Raw genomic sequence first — 15,371 nt, 5'->3', positions numbered from 1 at the left:
CTATATAAAAGGAGAGTTTTGTGGGTTCCCCAATCAAGCGTAAAGATCTGAGTGTAAAAATAATACATTTCTCTAGAATATCCGAAATATTTTCGACATAATGTAATCGAGCCAGCTAGAGAGGGTAGACACCGTGTCTCGACCGGCCATTGAACTACTCAATACCACCCGTGGTTGAGTTGGCCCTGCTCGGAGCGGAGGGTTGTTGTTTTGATGAAGACCGACTCGTCCCTTACGGCGTGGAACTACCATCTATCCCCGAGCCATGCGCCAGCTACGTCATCGGTTCAGGCACTAAATTAAGCGACGTCTACAGAGCGCCTAGCGACGAACAATTCAAAGCCTGTGTTAGCTCCAACGCGACTAGATCGTAGGTGAACAGGGATTGGACTAAGCGAAGTGGTATCGAGGCCAATTTTAGTTGGCGCCCCCTTACGCAATGCTTTACTAGCTGGCAGGATTGATGGGGTGGTATCTGATTGTTTGCCGCCCAAAACAATTGTAAGATCCGAGTGTATACATTTTCTGTAACGTATCAAGAGCCCACAATGCCATGCGCACTCTGAAGAACAGGCGTCCAGATGATATGCTCTACCCAACAATCTGCGTTGAAGCAGGTGAGTACCTGCCACCATCCTCAACCAGCCCGGCCTGAAGGACTCCAATTTCAGGTGCAATTAAGTTATATTAACGTCGGAGGTCAGCGCTGATAAGGACGGCGATGTGACGAAGATCGTTTCTTGGCGACAGCCATTGTTGGACAATCAAGCAGCGAGGCCGACTGAGGAGAGGTGGATGATGGAGGGGGAAGAGCGGGGCGGGCGGCAAGGATGGCGGAGATCCCGTCGGTCGTCCGGCCGCGGGGTTTTGGCCTGCCCTGGGTTAGTCCCCCGACTTCGGCCTGCTAGCTATAGTGCCGTTCACTCACTGCGTAGCTCTGATTCTGAAATTCTTCACAGCAATAGGAGAAGGGCTATCTGGAGAGTTGCAAGGACTGCGAATTTTCTGAGGCAACGTCAGACACGGGCCGCCAGTCCAATGGGAGAATTGTCTTCATGCGCCCTCCATCGGAGGCCCGCCCTGAGCACCGGCGGCTGGAGATGGTTCTGCAGGTGCGGGCAGAACGAGGGGTGCATAACCTAAATGTCAAGGTTATCAGACGTAGGGAAAGGTAGTATGTACGTGAGGGACGATAGGCCTTGCTGGGAGGGCACGAGATACTACGCCGTAGTATTTGTGGATATTCCCCATCAATCAGCGCACAACCTACCCCAACAGGGTCAGTCATCAAGCAAGCAGGCATTAGCTCCGAGAGCAATGGGCAGACCCTGCCTTATCATGAGGCCGAGGGTGCAGATGTAAAGACTGATCAGAGCATCGAATTTCCTGATGCAGACTAGCGCACTCAGGCTAATAGGCGGCCTGGTAGGGGAAAAGCGGAGTAACTCAACTGATAGTCAGGAGATGGGGGTCCTCTGAAGCGTTTGATCTCCTCTTCAGATTCACCCTCCGAGCTTCTACACAGTAGTAGGACGATCGTGTTCGCACATCATGAGCTTGAATTGCTGATCCATTTGGTCCCTGAGAGCAATGGACTGTCTAATCCATAATGTTGAGTCGACTGAAGCTTTCGCCGAGGATGCCAATGTCTGCCACCACCACCAAGCATAGGCCAAGCGGGAGGAGTGATTGAGCCCTCATTAACCCGTTGCTTCAAGCGTCTTGGCTCGTCAGCCACTATCTGCTTCAATTTTAGTGCTTGCCCTGTGATAGGAACGTGCGCGTTATTTCAGCCTGTACGGCCTTATCACCTCCAAATTGCTTTGCAGCGAGATACGTCGGAGTCCTGTCTGTAGTTGTCTTGGCTTAAACCGCATGATACGCGGCCAGGGGACAAGAGAAAGATATAAAGATGCCCTGAAATCCCCTCAAGCTCATGCCTTTTCCATCAGCAAGCATCCTTCGTCTTCAAAGCCCAATCTCGCTGACTTCCGCTCTTCTCTCGATCTCATCATCCCCAACCATCCAACAAGATGAAGACCTCTGCTCTCTTGACCGCTGGCCTTCTGGCCACCGCTGCCATTGCTGCTCCTCTCACCGAGAAGCGCGCCGCTGCCAAGCGTGCCGGCAGCCGTAAGAGCAACCGCCCTCTCAAGCCTGGCACCAGCGAGGCGATCAACCTGACCGGCTCCAAGAACGTCGAGTACTCGTCCAACTGGGCCGGCGCTGTGCTCATCGGCACCGGCTACACGGCCGTCACCGCCGAATTCACCATTCCCACCCCCTCCCTGCCCTCTGGCGCCTCCAGCCGCGAGCAGTACTGTGCCTCCGCCTGGGTCGGTATCGACGGTGACACCTGCGGCACCGCCATCCTGCAGACCGGTCTCGACTTCTGTATCGAGGGCAGCACCGTCAGCTACGACGCCTGGTACGAGTGGTACCCCGACTACGCCTACGACTTCAGCGGCATCAGCTTCTCCGCCGGCGACGTCGTCAAGGTCACCGTCGATGCCACCAGCAAGACCGCCGGTACCGCCACCGTCGAGAACGTCACCAAGGGCAAAACCGTCACGCACACCTTCAGCGGTGGTGTTGATGGCGATCTCTGCGAGTATGTTCTCTTCCTTTCCCCCCAACTTGTTTTCCGTGCAGAAGCCGTGATCACTAACTCTCTGTCACAGGTACAACGCCGAGTGGATCGTCGAGGACTTCGAGGAGAACTCTTCTCTCGTCCCCTTCGCCGACTTCGGCACCGTCACCTTCTCCAGCGCCTACGCCACCAAGAGCGGCTCCACCGTTGGGCCCTCCGGCGCCACGCTCATCGACATCGAGCAGAACAACAAGGTTCTCACCTCTGTCTCCACCTCCAGCAGCTCCGTCACCGTCGAGTATGTTTAAACGGGACTCTGGGGGATGTGAAGCGAGAATGCGGCTTGGGTGGTTGGAGGTCCTTTGGGATGTCGGACGCCTGGGCTTCAACGGGATGAGATCACTGGAAACGAAGACGAGAATGAGCGAATGCTGTCACTGATTGAGATTGTGCTTTGTTGATTGTGTTAGGGGCTTGCCTCTGAAAATTGAGCTTAGTGTTGCTGCAATATGATTGCTGTGGTTGAGAATTGTTCTTTAGTATCTGAAGTCTAGCCGGCTGGAGATAGTAGGTTGCAGTGTGTGTAACTTGGAGGTTAGTACCTCGACTAGGTACGGGTGAACAGGGCCCTCAAAGACCAGTTCGAGTATGCTTCATGATGGTCTGCGCTACTGAATAACTGCAAGTTCGACATCGAGGAGATTGTAACACGTAGGTGGCTCCGTTGCTGTGCCATATGCAGCTGTGCTGGAGCGGATGTGAAGATTGCCGAGAGGTGGAGATAGTCGACTGCGGAAAGACTCGCGGCCTTTTGTGCAGTACTTTCCGTTTGTACTGTATCCCAGCAGTGGTGAATCCCCCTCACTTCTGTTCCCCATCTCTTCCCCTCTTTCTCCGCATCAAGCACAACATCCATCTTCAATCTCATTGACAATCTCGAACCCGGACATTATGATTCCATGACAAGCGGCACTTTCACTTTGAAATGTGAACGATCCTGGGCATTCTTTATCCGCTATGATGCATATCGCAATCGCAAACGCCAACGCCGCCTCCGGTTTCACTTTACGAGAGTCGCGGGGCGAGCCGAAGACCCCGATCGCATTCTCCCGCCGGTTCCAGTTACCAGTCCGTGTAAATGTCAACACGACTCCCATGGTTCGTTTCATAATGAGCAGATGCTTACTCCGGCAATGATTGCGCCACAGAAAGTTACCCCTGGTAGGCGATAACACGCTGTCACCTCCACGACGAATCGCGGGCGTCTCGCGTACCAATGCAACAGGTTCTATCGCGCGGTCGGAATCCGATCACGTGCGAAACCACTGCTGACGCTCGACTCCGTACAGCTGATGCTGTGAGGATAGAGTAGAGCTGGTTGCGCTCATGGTCTCGTCAGTATCGGTCGACGTCATGCCCGTTTCACACCTCAGTTCTTGCGCAGATCCAGCTCTAAATTGGTTTCTGCTGAGGGAACAGAGCAGAGTTGGTGAGTATCCTGTAACCTTGATCAGAAGTTCCCCTGCTGAGAGTTCTGCTTGGTTACGATAGATTGCGCTCCGACCGCGTACCTGATTTCGGAGCTATCAATCGAGCCACCTTTCGGGGAAAGAACCGATCGGTCGGCAATTATCTTCTCGACTATATGTCCAAGCACTGCCTTCTAGAGGTTCGATCGTCGAACGATAGAACTGGAAGACCGATACCAAGTCCGGGACACCACATGGAAGGAACACGCCAGGCGTAACGCAAGGCTTACATCCTGAAATCAACTTGCCGGGCTGCGCAAGCACAAGCCTGCAATGCTGCGCGGATGCAGTAAGCTTCGACTCTTATTCGATTCGAAGCTCAGACCTACCTACCGATGTTGTTTTGTAAGACTAGTCTCGTTTTACAATATTTGAGGGTACCGTACAGTTGCAAAGCAATTACCTTGCAATACGACCGCTTCAGCCGTTCCCGGAAGACTGATTTTTTGTTACAGTGCAGGTCTACACAGAACCAGTTTTTTACTGTCGATGCCTGGCGCTCGAGTCGTCTAAGGTGGTAAAGAAATCTACTGTGCAGAACTTAGGGAATTGCGACCGCGGCTGGACGACGAGCAAATCTGACTAGTTGCGTCGTTACTGCCACACTCTATAATATTACAAATTTACACCCATCGCTAGGATTAACTCATCCTCTTTTCTTACTTATTCGGTTTCTAGTCTATGCGACCGTCATAAGTCATTGTAGAGACTCAAGTTTGCTAGTGGCATGGACTGGTGATTAGCGACGGAACCAACCCAAAACAGCAGAGGGCCAGGACAAGGCTCCATCTGCCGTTTCGAAAACGATCACACGAAATGATTCAAGACGAGATATATCGAGCCTCTTCCAGGTAGGTGTCGTGTCCGGGGTAGTGATGTGGGGCAGTGCACTGACTGCGCTACGTAGATCTATTCTCATGCGATGGCCGCTCTGCCCGATGTTACACTTTGTCTGTCTTTCGAGTGGCTAGATGATTCTCTGGTACGCACGCTAATCGCAATCGACCATGAGCAAAGCATATGAACCTACCGCGCAATGCGTATGGCCGAGATGAAAGGAGGTCTTGCACAGGGCAAATGAGCGAATCCAAAACATGCATCCGTCGACATCATCGCGAGTCCATCAGAGAAAGCCCGTTTCGGAGTGTGAGTCGAACTATCATATCAATTTAGCATCCTTCCGCGGTGATGCTGCACCTTACTCAGGCCAAACGAAAGGATTTCGATTGATGGAGACTGCTTGAATTGCAGGCGATTCGGTTTCACAATCGATCTGAGACAACAGCATGACCTTAATTGAGCTTGGTATTATACTGTACCCTGTCAGACGCGCAGGAACGGCCCTTGTCCGTGCGTCATCCGTCCAATTTCACCTATGGGGCGATGCTCTCGCTTCTTGAAGACGATTTGACAGGTACAGGCATCCCACGTCCAAAGCTAACGGCGTTGGTGGCGAAGGAGCCGCCGACGAAGCCATGCCTCTCGTATTCATTTAATCCTCATCCTTCAAGTGCCGATCGGGTGCCATTGACCACATCATGATGAAGGATCTTCGTTCCGGGATCCATTGACCAGTGAAAAAATCCTGCTGCCACTGCCAAGGCATCTACAGCCTGACTGCGGTCCAGCGCTGATAGAAGGAAAGGGGGTGTCTCAACGACTCTGCGGTGCTAGCACGCCAAGTGGAGCGATGGCCTGCTAGTCCGACGCTAAGTGGTGTTAACCACGAGGCTGAAGCAATCACTTTCCGCTCTGACCCAGTCCCCATATTTAGCAGGCGTACTAACGGACCCGGCCGCAGGGTCTAAAAGCCCCTGGCCACCAATATGTGTGCATCCAAAATTTCTTCGCCGCTTGTTGTTTTTGTTCCCCTTCCAGCGTGCTACGCATCGAAAAAAAACTTCCCCAATGCCTTGGATTCCAACACCATGGGTGTAGACAGCGATCCGGTACACGTGACCGTGGAGGGGTCCCGCCCACCATCTGCTTGGCGCGAGCAGTTCCGCTATTCGAGCATTCCCGATGAGACTCACGGCAGAAAAGGACGATGGGCACACCTCTCATCTCGATTCAAACTGTTGGCCAAGGCCGAGGAAGGGAGTGAGTGGATTAGAGGCGCGCTGATATGTACCTGGATTACAGGCACCATCCTAATCGTCAACATCATCATGCTGCTCGTAGCAACGATCATTGCGTACCGTGGCCAATGGAAAACAAATCGAGGTCAATTCCAGATGGCAGAGTTGTATAGTGGACAGTGTTCGCGCTCTAGCCATTGGGCGACAGGGCTACACGTGATCATCAACGTATTGAGCACGATTCTTCTCGGGGCTAGCAACTACGTGATGCAATGCCTGGGGGCACCGTCCCGGACTGACCTCGATCGGGCTCATGCTAAGTCGCGATGGCTCGACGTTGGCACGTTCAGCTTTCGCAACTTTGCGGTCATGGACCGACGCCGCAAAATCTTATGGCTGCTGCTTTTGATCAGCTCGACGCCAATCCATATGATTTACAACTCCGTCATTTTCTCATCGATTTCGACCCTCGACTATGGAATTTTTATGATACCAGATGATCTGTCGCCGACTGAGACTTTGATTGGTAACGACACTACCAGTCGTGACTCGTTTCTGTCTGAGGTTGGGTCCGAGGCAGATGTCGTTCGAACGCAAATTTTCAACGGGACCTTTGTCAATGCGACGGCGAAGGATTGCACCACCAGATACAATGTCGAGTACAATACGGAGTATGGTACACTGATCTATGTCGCAGGTCGACAACACTTTCACAACACTAGCAGTCTTCAGCTTGGAGGTCTTGAGAGATATGCATCGGTGTATGAGATCATGCAGGGTTTGAATGACAATTCGCCTCCAAATGCAAGCAATTTGACGCTGACCAGCGAGTACTGGAGTTATCGCGTTTGGAACTATTCGGTTCCTGATCCCCTAGATGCAAGTGTCTCTTATATCAATCTCGTGGGGCCTGCCTACGAAGACATGGTCCTGAGTGGTAATGCTAGCCTGAGTGCTGACTTGTACACTCTTGCCGAGTACAATTATGCCTACAATCCGTCCTACGAAGCTCTGCGCGCGTACTTGGACACCCCTTCTCACTGGAAGAACAGCTCCTGGGCAGCTGCTGTGACCTTTGAACTGCTAAGTACCGGGTCTATGTCTGATTTCTATACCATCGATCAGACAGGCGCGCGAGAGGTCCCTGTATCACACTGCCTGATTAAAGAGGAGGAGCAACGTTGTCAGCTGTTCTTCAGTCCCCCAATTGCGATTGTCGTCATTGTATGCAATATCATCAAAGTCGTCTGTATGCTGCTGACTGCCCGGGTCAAGCGCACGGACCTCATGTTAAGAGTAGGTGATGCGGTGGCCTCATTTCTCACCCGGCCGGATCCGACTACCCGTGGCCGATGTCTGCTCTCCCGCTCGCAAATGACTCGGGGGCCGCAAGCTTGGACCCTCCCTGGCATTGTTATCGGTTCATGGAAAGGATACACGCTACAACGAAGAGCTCCGAGCCCAACCTCACACTCGCTGGACAATCTCTCGTCGACGATTACCACAAAAGACACCAAAGTCTACCCCAGCATTCTTCCCCCGCGTAAAAGATGGTACCAGGCGGTCAGCTGGCGACGTTGGACGCTGGTTCTTCTATTGTAGGGCCCTTACCTCTCGACCTCAACAGATTCGCTGCAAGAACTAACCCCCGCATCAGCTTTATCGCTTGCATAGTCACAGCCATCTGGCTAACCACCTACGCTATACGCCAAACCGAAGGCTTCAGCACGGCCATGAGTCTCGGCTTCGCGCAGACCAGCGCCACCACTATGATCCAGTATATTTCCTCGAACATGATCGCCCTCGTCCTTCTCGCCAACACGCCCCAGATAGTCCTCTCCATCCTCTACTTCCTTTCCAATAGTCTTCTGACGTGCATGCTTGTTGCCGAGGAATGGGACCAGTACGCACTGCACCGGCGGCCACTGCGCGTCTCTTGGCCCCGCGGCCAACAGCAGTCATCCTACTACCTCAGCCTCCGCTACCGATACAGCCTTCCGCTGATGATCCTATCCGCGACGCTGCATTGGCTTCTCTCGCAGAGTATCTTCTTCGTCAACATCAAGGCATACGACGTGTACGGCGATGAGGACGAGGGGAACTCGTCGCGGGGGTGCTGTTATTCACCCATGGCAATGTTCATCACCATGTGGGTGGGAATCCTGGCTCTGGGGCTACTGGTCTCGCTGGGAGCGCGGCGTTTCAAGTCCCATATGCCGCTGGCAACGCACTGTAGCGCGGCGATCAGTGCAGCGTGCCATCCGCCAGAGGGGGACGATAGGGCGGCGGGTAAACCGGTCATGTGGGGGGAGATTCCGCGCGAGGCGGAGACACAGGTGACGACGCCGACCCCAGAGTATCCGTGGGCAGCGGAGCGGACGGATGAGGATGAGCCGTATGGCCACTGCTCGTTCACGTCGTGGGATGTGGTGACGCCGAGCTTGGTGAAGTTGTATTATTAGTTTTTCCAGGTGTATATCACGAATGTGCATGGTCATGTATACGAGACAATAGACCTCTCCTTCGACTGTAAAAGCCAACATATCATACACACGTCTAAGCCTACAAGGGCCGTTTCACTCCGAATCACTGTTGGAATCCAGGCCCCGTCCATTAATCGCCAACAATTCCACCGTGCTGCAGAATTAGCATCGTCCACCCAGACTTGGAGGAAACTTACAAGACCAGATTCGCATTCCCGGGGATAAATGGCGGAGCGCCCCTGGTCGTCTACATTAGCATTCATCTTTCAGCAGCCCAGTCAGGATTCAGATGCGTACTTCTCCCCGTACCCATATTGCCTGTTCCTGTGATCAGCACACCCAGCCCGTACCAGAGGAAAGGGGAAACATACGGTCCGAACGTCAGCAGCGCTTTCTCTCCCAGACTCATCCCGAGCACCCCGACCTCCCAGCCTACCATCCCAAATCAGCTTCTTCAAAAGTTCCGGTGGATATACACCAGGTGGGGATGAAAACGGCCGTAACTTACCCTTGATTACCGTCCCCATCCCGATCTGGAAAGTGAAGGGATATCCGCGCTTGATGCTGCTGTCGAACCTGCTCCCCACAGTGTAATCTCGTTAGTGCACTCCTGCTTCCTGCAGAGTTATCGACGGTATGTAGTCTCCTATACAGGCGGCGATAACCCGTAGCGAATGTACGAAGCAACGCAAAGGGAGACAGCACTCACCGCCTTCCCCTTCCCCACGACCGCGTCGGATCATGCAGATACCCGTGGTAGTGGACGGTGACCATGTCGCCCTTCTGGGGGTAGTCGATCCCGTTTCCCGGGCGGAGGATCTCTTTGAGGAAGTCGATGAAGCCCATTTCCCTTGCCTCTGGTTCGGTTTAGGGGAGAATGTGGCGTATAGGAGGTATAGAATTGGGATTGGTGATGATGTGTGTTCGAGGCGTAGACTGGATTTGATGTGGTGTGCGGGTGCGACCGGGATGCGGAGGAGCGGGCGGGAGGAGTCGCGGATTATTGTTGGTCCGGCGGATTACTATCTTGGGAACGTCGGTGGGCAGCTGGCAGGTGGATGGTTGTGCGGTTTGCGTGTCTTGATAGTGGGAGCTTACTATGATTCTAGATGGATTGAAGATTTCTAGGTTGGAGTGTACTGATAAGGATTTCATTGTTGGGTGTATGTTTGGCTGCTTGAGTGGGTGTTTGGGTCCTTGATTTTGCCCCAGTCGGACACCATTAGAAGACTTGAACATATTTATAGGAATCATGACAAAGACAACCTGGGGAGGTTTAAAATATGAAAAACTTCCAGCTGGCTTCATTATCGAGCTAGGCATTGTCATAATTGTAGCTGATATTGCCAGCTCGGGGCTTCCCCACAGAGGAGCGCGGGCCGGGCAGTGCCGCCCCTTGAGATCTCCCACCAGGACCCGGTCGATCGGGGTTGGGGTCTTGGGCTAGTCCAGTGTTAGTCGGTCCCCCCTCTTCTTCATAAACAACTTCCACCCTCGTTCCCCTTCATCCTTATTCACCCCACCATGCCTTCTCCCACTCCCACTCCCCCCTCCCAACCACCAACCGGCTACATCCACAACCTCACCTCAGACCAGTCCACCAAGCTCCATCAAACCTGGAGCATCATCCTCTACCTCATCAACAACAATGATGACACCACCGCCGAAAGCACCACCGCCCCAACAGCCGCCGGCCTAGCCTCCGCCCTCGCAGCCCACCACCTGCCTTCCCTCGACACCCTCCAACCCATCCTCGACACTCTCCCTCGCCACCCGCTCCCTTCCCTCCGTGCCGGCCTCCTCAGTCTCGCCAGACACGACTCCCCAGATACTCTCCTCCTCCGCTTCCTGCGCGCCCGCAAATGGTCCGTCCCCGCCGCGACCGCGATGCTCCTCCGCGCGATCCACTTCCGCCACACGCAGGACATCGACGCCCGGGTCCTGGCCGCCACCGAGCTGGACGCCCTGTACGAGGCCACCGCACAAGCGCCGCAGACCCCCTCCATCCCGGGCGCCATCGGGGCGACGACCGTGAAGACCACCGCGACGGACAGCGAGGCGTTCTTGAACCAGATGCGCATGGGGAAGGCGATCGTCCACGGGACGGATCGCCAGGGCCGGCCGGTCCTGCTCGTGCGCGTGCGGCTGCACCAACCCGGACAACAGAGCGAGGCGGTCATCACCCGGTTCATCCTGCATATGATTGAGACGGTGCGCTTGACGTTGGTCGATCCCGTCGAGACGGCGGTATGTTCTCCTCTCCCCTATATTCATCGAGTGTGTCATATGGAAGGGAGGCTGACGGGTTCGGTGTGTAGACAATCCTATTCGACATGACGGGGTTTTCGGTGTCGAATATGGTGAGCTCACCCCTTCTCATCCGTAGATGGCCGGGAGGAAAATATACTGAAGGCAGAATAGGAATTTGCGCCCGTGCGATTCGTCATCGATTGCTTTCAGGAGAATTACCCGGAGTATCTGGGGACTATGCTGATCCACAACGCTCCGTGGATCTTTTCGGGTGAGGCCCGGCTCCCTGTTTGCAGCTCTTTAATGGGATAGTGCTTGGGCTGATGCAAGTAGGAATCTGGAAAATCGTCAAATCCTGGATGGACCCCGTCATCGTCTCCAAGGTGCACTTCACCAGGTCCGTCGCCGACCTGGAGCAGTTTCTCGTCCCGGACAAGATCCTCAAGGAAGTCGGCGGCCCGGAAGCCTGGGAGTATGAGTTCGTGGAGCCCGTGGCGGGCGAGAACGAGCGGATGACCGAGACGGCCACGCGCGACCGGCTGCTGGCCGAGCGCGAGGAGCTGGCCTCTAAACTGCTGGAGTTGACGGAGGAGTGGCTGGGCGCGGCGGAGCCGGAGAGTGTGGCGGTGCAGCGGACGGAGGCTATCACGGCCTGGCGCAAGCAGTATTGGGTGGTGGATCCGTTTGTTAGAGGACGCACGTGTCTGGATCGTACCGGGGTGATTCAGGAGGGGGGAAAGATAGACTTTTACCCGGGGGTGGATCAGCTTCAAGAGTAATGGGGCTTAGATGTAGCGTTGCTGTGTGCATCTATTGAGATTGTTCGATTGGGCTGCTTCGTGGTAGCCTAGAAATGTAGTAGGTAGTATGTGAGTCCCGTCCAGGTCCGGGGTGTGCAACCAGGGCGTTCCTTGGATAGCAGGCCGGGTGACATCGGCACGATGTTCTATTCCATGGTTCTGGAGTTCAGATTATCAATTCTGGTCATCTATCTTCTTGCTCATGATTCTCCATGGTCATATGTCTTGTGTTAATGTATCAGTCGATTCGAGTGCGCAAGGCTTACAAGAGGGTAAGCGGTGGTGAAGAAATCCGACAGAGACACTGGTCCGGGTCACTCTTGAGCAACGCATCACCGTTCCGGGGCTTCCGAAAGTGTCTTTTATCGGGCATCGTACTTCGGTAGGCCAAGCAAGACAAAGTATAGGCTGCAAAGATACTTCCCTACTGGACCGGCCATATATACAAGCGGATGCACATGGTACCGTGCATGGTATACAGGAATCACTCTTTCCAAGTGTTCCGCACCAGGACCGGTTTCCCGACACAATCAGACCTTGACGGGTCCCCGGCCACCACGGGTAGCTGCTGAATTTTTCTTAGTGTCTACCTGAGTTCGCTAGATAAGCTACAACCAGACTCTCCATACCATGTGTGGTAAGCTGATTGCGGCTGGCCTGGATGAGTGGATCCTTGAATTCAATAGATCGCCAGGCACGGCCAATCCTAATTTGCTGGTCCCGCCGATCGCTCGCGATCGCTCGTAAAAGTGACAAATTAGACGAACCATCCCAAGATTTCCCCCTCTCCGGAAACCCTGTCGAGTCAGTTCTCTGCTGACTTCCTGAAGAAGCAATGAAAGATCAGCCGAGTGACACATTCTTCTTGGGCGATGGAATGAGTGGGACAGGGCCGCCCCGTCCCACCACCGCAGCTTTTATTTATTTACCCCTTCCCGGCCCCTCCGCCCAGGAATGTGCGCTGCGCTGCCTTGGGTCTCTCCCCTAACAAACAAACCACCACCACCAACATGGGTTTCTCACCGGCCCTCATGGTCTGCCTCTTGTGCCTTCTCGGTCTAAGCGCGGCAGCCACCACCAGTTTGAAGTCTTGCATCCTCTCTGCCGTCGACAATGACAGCACGCTCGCCGCCTTCAAGGGCGATCTCCTGTACCAGACCCTCGCGGTGAAAGTCTACAACCTCAACTACCCCGTCACTCCTGCTGCGGTGACCTTCCCGACCTCCAGCACCCAAGTCTCCGAGATCGTGCAGTGTGCCAACCAACTGGGATACAAGGTGCAAGCCAAGAGCGGAGGACACAGCTATGCCAACTACGGTATTCCCTCCCCTCCCCTCCCCCTAATCAGCAACAACACTGACCAAACCCAGGACTGGGCGGCACGAACGGCGCCATCGTCATCGACCTCAAGAACATGAAGTCCTTCGCCTACGACGCGATCACGCAGCGCGCCACCGTCGGCGCCGGCATGCTCAACGGCGAACTGGACACGCACCTGGTCTCCGCGGGCAACCGGGCGGTGGCGCACGGCACGTCGCCGCAGATCGGGATCGGGGGCCACGCGACCATCGGGGGACTGGGCCCGACGGCGCGGCAATGGGGGATGGAGCTGGACCACGTGCTATCAGCGGAGGTGGTGCTGGCGAACGGGAGCATCGTGCGCGCATCGGACACCGAAAACCCAGACCTGCTGTTCGCCATCAAGGGGGCGGGGGCCAGCTTCGGCGTGGTGACGGAGTTCGTCCTGCGCACGGAGGCGGCCCCGACCGAGGCGGTGCAGTACACCTACACGTTCAACCTGCTGGGGAGCGCGAGCTCGCGCGCGCAGCTGTTCAGCGACTGGCAGGCGTTCATCACGGAGGAGGACCTCACGCGCAAGCTCGCCAGCATCATCACCATCCTGGCCGGGTCGGTGGTCATCTCCGGCACCTTCTTCGGCTCGCAGGCCGAATACGACGCCCTGGGCCTGGCGGCGCGGTTCCCCGGCGCCGACGGCAACTCCTCCGCCATCGTGTTCACCGACTGGCTCGGCCTGACCGCCCACTGGGCCGAGCAGAGCATTCTGGATCTGACGGGGGACATCCCCGCGCACTTCTACGCGCGATGCCTGGCCTTCCAGCAGGACACGCAGATCTCCGAGGATGGCGTGCAGCAGCTCTTTGAGTACCTGGACACGGCGAGCACGGGCTCGTTGCTCTGGTTCGTCATCTTCGATCTCGAAGGCGGCGCCATCAACGACGTCCCCAACGATGCGACCGGGTTCGCCCATCGGGATACCCTGTTCTGGATGCAGTCGTATGCGGTGACCTTGGGTCAGGTGTCGCAGACCACATATGACTTTTTGGATGGCGTGAATGAGATCATCCGGAATAATACCCCGGGGATTGGGGACGGGGTGTATCCGGGTTATGTGGATCCGAGGCTGGAGGATCCGCGGCGGTCGTACTGGGGTGGGAACTTGGAGCGGTTGGGGCAGATCAAGGCGGCGGTGGATCCGGGGGATGTGTTTCATAACCCGCAGGGGGTGCTGCCTGCTTAGAGGTTATTTTCTTTAGGAAGTGTTGTTAGTAGTGTACGTGGTACGTGGTATAGCATTTCGATAGCGGGTATTTACGTGAGGCGTCACTCCGCTAGTTAGTTTTACATTGGTCAGTACATCGATATCACTTCTTCATGGAATATCTGTAGAGTTGGATAATACTCAATTAACTTAAACTATTGACGAAGAAAAATAGGAAAAACATGATGGGTGGTGGAGGACTCCCAGCCGAAGCCGAAGCCTAAGGCCAAACCGGCTGGATCTCTTTACCCTCGGCCTTGTCAAGCGTCTCGTCACTGAACGTCGGGCGATAGAATCCGTAGACCGGGTGGTAAGACCTCAGGGTCGGGACCGCGTCATGCTCCGCCTCGAACACAATCCCATCTTCTTCAAGATCCATCTCTTCGCGGATCTCGCCCTCTTCGAGCTCATCCTCCAGGATCTCTCCCTCCTCGAGCTCCATCTCTTCATCCTCCATCCCTTCATCCTCCTCCATCTGGACCTGGACCCCGAGAGTGTCCACCCCCTCTTCCTCTTCCTCTTTCTCTACAACCTCAAGCCCCATCTCATTCTTTTCCTCCACCTTAACCTCCACTTTAACCTCCAATTCAGGTTCCTCAACCACCATCCTGACCCCCATCCCCTCCTCCTCCACCTCCTCCTCCACTTTAATGACTGGATCCTCAACCTCCACCTTAACCCCCTTCCCACCCTCCTCCAAATCCTCAATCCCCGGCCCCCCCAAAGGAAGCCCATGCACCCGGAAAAGATGCAACTCCCAGGAAAGCTTCCCGTAGAAATGCCGCCCGCAGCGCCCGCAGGTCTGCGTCTTGGGCCCGTGGATCACCCGATGATGCCGCCGGAGGTGGCACAGCGACGGAAACACCCGCTGGCAGTGCGGGCGCGCCCACCCCACCGGCGACATGCAGACGAACCGCCCGGGCTCCTTGTGGAGGCAGCGGATCGGCGTGCCGGCGTCGTAGCCCTTGCCCGAGGGGCATTTGGCGGGCAAGGTCCGGATTTCGCGCGAGAGGGTGAGGATCTCCGGGGGTGGGGGGGGAGGGGCGTTTTGTTTGGGGGTGCGTTGGGGTTTGGCTGGGGG

At 55.3% G+C, this 15,371-nt stretch overlaps 6 protein-coding genes across 6 annotated transcripts; 5 read left to right on the top strand and 1 right to left on the bottom strand.

Annotated features, from left to right (window-relative positions):
* Positions 1 to 2,033: 2,033 nt before the first annotated feature.
* On the top strand, positions 2,034 to 3,249 carry BO66DRAFT_402042 (A4/G1 family peptidase; the record flags this gene model as incomplete). Its single annotated transcript, XM_025648792.1, has 4 exons — positions 2,034 to 2,611; positions 2,682 to 2,888; positions 3,145 to 3,157; positions 3,202 to 3,249. The coding sequence occupies 4 exons, from the start codon at positions 2,034 to 2,036 to the stop codon at positions 3,247 to 3,249; spliced, it is 846 nt and encodes a 281-aa protein (XP_025503200.1).
* Positions 3,250 to 5,940: 2,691 nt separating this feature from the next.
* Positions 5,941 to 7,977, top strand: BO66DRAFT_392378 (uncharacterized protein). Its single transcript, XM_025647483.1, has one exon. The coding sequence runs from the start codon at positions 5,946 to 5,948 to the stop codon at positions 7,797 to 7,799; it is 1,854 nt and encodes a 617-aa protein (XP_025503199.1). The 5' UTR covers positions 5,941 to 5,945; the 3' UTR covers positions 7,800 to 7,977.
* Positions 7,978 to 8,751: 774 nt separating this feature from the next.
* BO66DRAFT_420881 (FKBP-type peptidyl-prolyl cis-trans isomerase) lies at positions 8,752 to 9,526 on the bottom strand (the record flags this gene model as incomplete). Its single annotated transcript, XM_025649910.1, has 6 exons — positions 8,752 to 8,834; positions 8,878 to 8,919; positions 8,978 to 8,998; positions 9,052 to 9,112; positions 9,189 to 9,256; positions 9,390 to 9,526. 6 exons carry the CDS (start codon positions 9,524 to 9,526, stop codon positions 8,774 to 8,776), a joined length of 390 nt encoding a protein of 129 aa, XP_025503198.1. The 3' UTR covers positions 8,752 to 8,773.
* A 678-nt stretch (positions 9,527 to 10,204) lies between these two features.
* On the top strand, positions 10,205 to 11,754 carry BO66DRAFT_375451 (CRAL-TRIO domain-containing protein; the record flags this gene model as incomplete). Its single annotated transcript, XM_025645647.1, has 4 exons — positions 10,205 to 10,927; positions 10,999 to 11,040; positions 11,102 to 11,201; positions 11,261 to 11,754. The coding sequence occupies 4 exons, from the start codon at positions 10,205 to 10,207 to the stop codon at positions 11,707 to 11,709; spliced, it is 1,314 nt and encodes a 437-aa protein (XP_025503197.1). The 3' UTR covers positions 11,710 to 11,754.
* A 946-nt stretch (positions 11,755 to 12,700) lies between these two features.
* BO66DRAFT_392375 (FAD-binding oxidoreductase) lies at positions 12,701 to 14,381 on the top strand. Its single transcript, XM_025647482.1, has 2 exons — positions 12,701 to 13,047; positions 13,101 to 14,381. The coding sequence occupies exons 1-2, from the start codon at positions 12,741 to 12,743 to the stop codon at positions 14,267 to 14,269; spliced, it is 1,476 nt and encodes a 491-aa protein (XP_025503196.1). The 5' UTR covers positions 12,701 to 12,740; the 3' UTR covers positions 14,270 to 14,381.
* Positions 14,382 to 14,483: 102 nt separating this feature from the next.
* Positions 14,484 to 15,357, top strand: BO66DRAFT_100705 (uncharacterized protein; the record flags this gene model as incomplete). The annotated part of the gene is made up of 1 exon (XM_025641748.1): positions 14,484 to 15,357. A coding segment is annotated over one exon (874 nt), but the record flags the coding sequence as incomplete, so codon positions are not given.
* Positions 15,358 to 15,371: the final 14 nt, after the last annotated feature.

Source organism: Aspergillus aculeatinus (genome assembly GCF_003184765.1).
Source record: "Aspergillus aculeatinus CBS 121060 unplaced genomic scaffold BO66scaffold_28, whole genome shotgun sequence".
Taxonomy (NCBI): domain Eukaryota; kingdom Fungi; phylum Ascomycota; class Eurotiomycetes; order Eurotiales; family Aspergillaceae; genus Aspergillus; species Aspergillus aculeatinus.
This window is presented reverse-complemented; position numbering and strand designations above follow the sequence as displayed.